General features: G+C 46.5%; 1 protein-coding gene across 4 annotated transcripts in view; it reads right to left on the minus strand.

Moving 5' to 3' along the window:
• The window catches only part of Spast (spastin), a 54,200-nt gene extending 47,730 nt beyond the window's left edge, over positions 1 to 6,470 (minus strand). For all 4 annotated transcript variants that reach the window (XM_057778748.1, XM_057778737.1, XM_057778744.1 and 1 more), the window contains exon 1: positions 5,765 to 6,470. In XM_057778748.1, the coding sequence (XP_057634731.1) occupies positions 5,765 to 6,173 (409 nt within the window). In that variant the 5' untranslated portion in view covers positions 6,174 to 6,470. The remainder of the gene's footprint in view (positions 1 to 5,764) is intronic.
• Positions 6,471 to 6,679: the final 209 nt, after the last annotated feature.

Below are 6,679 nucleotides of genomic sequence, written 5' to 3' on the forward strand. Positions count from 1 at the left end.
ACTAACCCAAACTAAGACATTTAGTAAGATGCCACTCACTACATATCTAAATTTAAAAACAGAAAAACCAAGCCAACTGTAGTAGTTTGAATAAGAATGGTCCACCTAGGCTCATCTATTTGAATGTTTATCCACCAGGGAGTGGAACTATTTGAAAGGACGAGGATGAGGATTAGGATGATGGCATTGCTGGAGTAGGTATAACCTTGCTGGAGAAAGGATGTCACTGGCGGTGGGCTTTGAGACTGCAAAGCCCATGCCAGGCTATATCTTTCTTTCTCGCTGTCTGTGTGTGGATCAGGATGTCATTCTCAGCCATAACTTCAGCACCATGAGTGCCGCCATGCTCCCAACATGCCCCTGCCATGACTAACCCTTTGAAACTGTAATTAAAAGCTTTAATTTATAAGAGTTGCCTTGGTCATAGTGTCTCTTCAAAGAAATAGAACAGTGACTAAGAAACCAACTTAAAACAAAAAACCCAAACAACAACAACAACAACAACAACAACAACAACAACAAACCACCCAAACAATCTAATACCAAAAGCAAAGGACCACTGGACTGTAGTGGTGCACACCTTTAATCCCAGCGCTCCAGAGGCAAGGAGGTGGATTTCTGAGAGTTTGAGGTCAGTCTGATCTACAGAGTGAGTTCCAGGACAGCTAGGGCTGTTACAGAGAAACCCTGTCTCCAAATAGAAGAAGAAGGAAAAGCAATGGACCAAATGTCATGTTTGCTGGTCCTAATACAAACTGGTACCTTTAACTGGGTAAAGACGGTGGTTCATGTCAGTGCTATTTGCTACAAGACCCAGCAATTCCTTCTTCTACAGATTTAACCAGGAATAACAGAACTATTCAAGATTTACATTAACCACATAAACTGTGATTTTAAAAAACAAAACAAGGGGTTGGAGAGCTAGCTCAGCAGTTAAGAGCACCTGCTGATCTTCCACAAAATCCTGATTCAATTCGCAGCACCCATGTGGTGGCTCACAACCTCCTGCAACTTCAGTTCCAAGGGACTCAGACTCCCCATTCTGACCTCTGTAGGTACTAGGCATGCACTGGTGCACACACATACATGCAGGCAAAATATCCGTGCATATCAAACAATTTTAATAAATTGTTTTAAAACAAAAGAGAAATCAAACAAGGCATAAGGGCTCCAGCAGTGGCTGTCTTTAGCTCTTTTTGTGCAAACAATATTAAATATTGAGCAGTCACTCAATATTCTTTCAAATTCTTCTTTCAAAGAAGAAAGCCAATGCTTTTGCAAAAGGCCTAATGTTCCTGCACTATTCTTTCCTATTCAAATCGGGAGAGCACTGGGTTCGTTGTGGCAGGTTCCTATTAGGCAGTCTTATGTGGTTTACAATTTCTTACATAGATTACAATGGCCTTCAAGTTCTTGGGTCTTTGGTGTTTTGCCTCTAATCAAAGAGAATTTCAAAATAAATCTTTTTTTTTTTTGAAATAGGGTCTTCTAGAACTTCACTATGTTGTTCAAACTGGCCTCAAACTCTCTTTGACCATCCAGCCTCAGTTTCCGGAGTGCTGGGAACAGGTGTGAACTACCAGAACCCTTAGGCAGTCATCCAGCAAAAGAAAATTAAGTCTGAACTTAATTCTAAATGGCAGATGTACACTTTTCAGGAATGAAAGTAATCACACTTTTGGTTTCTTCCTCCTACCCTCACTTTAGGAAAATAGATGTGGATGTGAGCAGACTGTTGTTTTAAGTTAATGTACAAATTGGATTATACAAACTAGAAAAATCACTGCTAGAAAGGGAGGTGCACACCTTTAATCCAGCACTCAGGAGGAAGAGGCAGGTGGATCTGAGTCTGAGGACAGCCAGGGTTATGCAGAGATCCTGGACCAAAAACAACACACACACACACACGTTTGAACGTCTGATTCTGCTGGGTGCTGTCTCTGAGGTCTAAGAGATGTGGTCTCTTGGTAGGAAGAGTGTCACTGGAAGCACCTTTGAGAGTTTAAAGGGGCTGGCCACTTCCTCTCATTTCATTTCCCCTGCTTCTTTCTCATGATTCAAGATGTGAGCTCTCAGCTTGCTGCTGCAGCCACATGCCTGCCTGCCTGCCTACCTGCTGCCACACCTCCCTGCTATGAGGGTGATAGACTCGGTGCTCTGGAACAGTAACCCCAAATATAGATATGACTAGAGGACTCAGCCTGCTAACCTGACAATCTGAGTTTGATTTTGGGGTCTCATGTGATGGGACAGAACCAACCAGCACAGGTCACTCTCTGACCTCCACATGCACATTACGGCACATGTGTGTCTGTGTACACACACAGAAACACACACACAATAAAAATTAATAAATAAAATTGAGAAAAAGTGTAACTGATGAGGACTATATTCTTTTTTTTTTTTTTTTTTTTTGGTTTTTCGAGACAAGGTTTCTCTGTGGTTTTGGAGCCTGTCCTGGAACTAGCTCTTGTAGACCAGGCTGGTCTCGAACTCACAGAGATCCGCCTACCTCTGCCTCCCAAGTGCTGGGATTAAAGGGAGGACTATATTCTTTAGACACTTTTTGTTCTTGATGCCAGACTCTCCAGCCCTACAACATCCTGAAAAACTGGTTCACTCTCTTTCACACAGCACACTGCAGCCCTTACTGTTATGCGCTACCAACGTGAAATAATGAACCACGCCTTCTGAAGCTCCACCTCTGTATTGACTAGGAGATCTCATACTGTCTCTCTCTAAACATCACACAAAACATGTTAGGTCATGATCTAGTTAGTCCAAAGAACCACTATTATAACCTCTTTTCCTCAAGTATTCTTGACTGATTCTTTACCAGCATTAAGAAAAGAGGCTGTGGCCGGGCGGTGGTGGCGCACGCCTTTAATCCCAGCACTCGGGAGGCAGAGGCAGGCGGATCTCTGTGAGTTCGAGGCCAGCCTGGTCTACAAAGGGAGTTCCAAGACAGGCTCCAAAGCTACAGAGAAACCCTGTCTCGAAAAACCAAACAAAAAAAAAAAAAAGAAAGAAAAGAAAAGAGGCTGTGAGTTTGATAGAGAGCAAGGAGGAATCTATGTGGGAGTTTGGAGGGAGAAGAGGAAAAAGAGAAATATTGCAATTATAGTATAATCTCAAAAAAACATAAAATCAAATGATTTTATATTATCTAGTCACCTCTGTTCCTACTTACACTACTTTGAACCCACTCTAATTTGTTTCTTCATATATAAATGGATGTCACAGATTATCACTCTTTCAACATTAAAATACTACAAAGATCAGAGCTGGAGAGACGGAAGGCTCAGAGGTTAGGAGTACTGGCTGCTCTTTTGGGGGCCCTGGCTTGGCTTAGTGAGCACTCACATGGTGGCTCACACATGTCTGTAACTGCAGCCCCAGGGGATCCCACACCTCTTCGGACTTCTGTAGGCACTGCGCACATGTGGTGTATTACATTTCCTTCTTTTCTTTCTCTCTCTCTTTTTTTTTTTTTTTTTTTTTTGGGACACAGGGCTTCTCTGTATTAACAATCCTGACCATCCTGGAACTCCCTTTGTAGACCAGGCTGGCCTCAAATTTACTGAGATTTACCTGCCTCTGCCTCCCAAATTCTGGGATTAAAGGTGTGTACACCACCACTGCCCATCTGCATGTTTCATTTTTAATAGATGACAATGTAAGACACTATTACCCTTGCAACAATGTACAAGAGTAACAAGGCCTCTGAAGACTGCATACTCAATACAGTTTATCTTTTCACATATTTTTATCAGTGGAAAGAGAATTAAATTCTCTTGGAAATAAATTCTGAGTTGTCAAGTATAGCTGAAAAGGCTCACAAACTTCAAAGTGAACTTTTATTCAATTATGGAATTAAAATTAGACTACAAAATTATGCCAAGGGGAAAAATGGGATAGAAGAGAAAATATATGAAAATACAAAATAGTTCTAAATTTTTTTTTTTACTTATTCATTTACGTATTTATTTATTGGTTTTCGAGGAAGGGTTTCATGTGTGATAGTTTTGGCTGTCCTGGAAGTAGCTCTGTAGACCAGGTTCAGATTCAGTTTATTTATTATTTATTTATTTATTTATTTGCTTCGTTTTGCTATGTAGCCTAGCTGGCCTTGAACTTATGGCAGTCTTCAGTTTCCCCAGCAGAAAGATCACTTCCAGCTTTATTTTTTTTTAAAGGAAAATAAATGTAACTAATTTGTTTGTTGGCTTTGTTTTTGAAGCACTGAGAAGCACATGCAATAGGAAGCGCACTGGACACAAGCCTTGTTATCACTAACTACAACCTCAAGTCCATAAAACAATCTACTCTCAAGAATAGTCCCACTATTCAAAAAGCCAGGGAACCCCAAGCTATAAAATACTGCAATCCACATCAGGGAGGAAGAGTGTGGTTCTCCATCCTCCCTAAGTGTTCGTTGGATTTTCCTAAGAGGTAGAAAGAACTAAGCAATGAATTAAAAAAGCTCGCTCTCACAAACACAAAACAGTCTTAACTGTGTCTACTACTGTCTTCTACTAAGTCTCCACTCTGTCTTTGGACTCCCAAAACATGGACACCTGCCTCTTTCACTATATCCCCGTTTTTACTCTTAGGCCCTGCAAAGGAAAATTTTCACCAAGACTGAAACACTAGAACAGTCTCTGGTGCTGCCAGAGGGAAGAACACTGCAAAAAACCTACAGATTGTTCATTTTCCACCGTGGACAACGTTGACGAGCGCACCTAAGTGAGCCAGGGTGGGAATCCGGGCTTCTTTGGAGAATGCTGGAGGTGACAACAAAAGGAGAGGCATAAGACTTTCTAATCCCACTTAACGTTTCCCAAGGAAGTTGTAAAATTAGCTACTTTAGCCTAAATTTGATGCCACCTGCTTCAATCTTCTAGCTAGTAATTTCATCTGTAAGACACCTCTACTGATAGTACGCTCACAGCGGAATTATCGTGAGGATCAAGGGACACAGGCAATGCGAATCGCACAATGCCTCACCCACGGAAAAGACTAAAAGACATCGCTCGAAGGAAACCTGAAGTACGCAGCACCCCTGCCTTCACTGAGAAGCAGGAGCCTTTGTTTTAGGTTTCACGGGACAATGATATGCATGTTTACTCAACTCATTCATTTAACACTTCAATTTAGAAACTTAAGAGCCTGCTTTGAAATACAAACTTAGGAAAATAAACCAAACCAACCAGGGGCTGAAATACAACTTCACAGAAAAAATAGTCAAGGCTCACTATATGGATAAAAATAATTCATGAAGCTTCAGAATAACGCAAATTCGGCACTGATTATAAGCAACTATCCCTTTCAAATTCAAGTGAACGCTTGTTCTGTTTTTCTCCTCAGACACTACAGAAGAACTCTTTTCATTAAGTTTATACACAGCTTATTCGACACCAGAACCATTTGGAAGCCCAGCTCAGAGAATGCCACACTGTTTACAGTGTTAGAAAGAATCCCGTGTGGTCACTCTAGGCCAACTGTCACTGTCACCAGCACGTCTGCGTGTCTCACGGGGACTTGGATAATGCACAAGTGTGGGGGTGCAGAAACAAAGTCGAGAGCTAGGGCGCCCCGAAAGGGGAGAGGTTTAACTAGGCGTCCCACAGCAGGGTCTGGCCTGTGGGGAATGGGACTCCTGGGGCAGATCAACTGGGGGGGGGGGGGGGCGTGCAGGAAAGGGACGCAGGTGGCGCCCCCCTCCCAGGGCCGCCCGCCGCCGTCTCCCCCCGGACCCAGGTACCTTTCTCTTCCTCGTCGATGCGCAGGGCAATGGAGATGTACTCGAAGGCCTGTTTGTGGAAGACGCGGACGCTCTCGGCCTCGCCACCCGGCCCGGGAGCGGGGGCTGAGGGCGAGGCGGGCGCCGGCGCGGTCCCGGAGCTCCTCTTGGCGGCCATGAGGGCGCGGGTGAAGCGCTGGCAGAGCCACACGAAGAGGAGCCCCAGGTGGCAGGCGAGCAGGCGCAGCAGGGCGAAGCCGACGACCAGCGGGTACGAGAAGTAATACAGGTTCCGCTTAGGCGGCGGGACGGCCGCGGGGGCCGGGCCGGCGACAGGGGCGGGGACCGCGGCGGGGGGCGGAGGCCTGGCAGGCGCCGGGCTCGCGCCGCCTGAGCCTTTCTTTTTCCGTCGTCCGGCCGGAGAACTCATTCACAGCTCCCGCTGCCGCCGCCGCCATAACCCGCTTCCCTCAGACCGACGGCGACCAAGCGGCGGCGGCGGCCACCGCGACGCCCGGGGGCCACGGAGCCGCTCGCGCACCCGCGCAGCCCGGGAGCCCGGCACCTGCACGCGCCCTTCGCCGGCCCCGCCCCTGTGTCCTCCGCTGGCCGGGAGCACAACCCCCTCTCCACCTCCTCAGGCGGCCGGCGGCTCCGACCCGCCCCTCCTTTTCCTCTGTCCCTCAGGCCCGCTGGCTCCTCTCCGCCGTGGCCGCGCACGCGCACATCCTCGGGGTCTGGCTCCGGTGCGCGCGCGCGCACGCCGCCGCCGCCTTTGTTGACCTGGGAGCTTGTGCGCATGTGCGCCATCCCCGCTCTGCCCCTTTCTCCGGGAACTGCGGTTCCGTAGGTGCGGTTCTCGCGCAGGTGGCAGGACTTCGTCGCTCAGCAGATTTTCCCGGCTTCTGAGGACGCAGAATAGGGAGTGTTGGTAGT

The sequence above is a fragment of the Chionomys nivalis genome, chromosome 1 (genome assembly GCF_950005125.1).
Source record: "Chionomys nivalis chromosome 1, mChiNiv1.1, whole genome shotgun sequence".
Taxonomy (NCBI): domain Eukaryota; kingdom Metazoa; phylum Chordata; class Mammalia; order Rodentia; family Cricetidae; genus Chionomys; species Chionomys nivalis.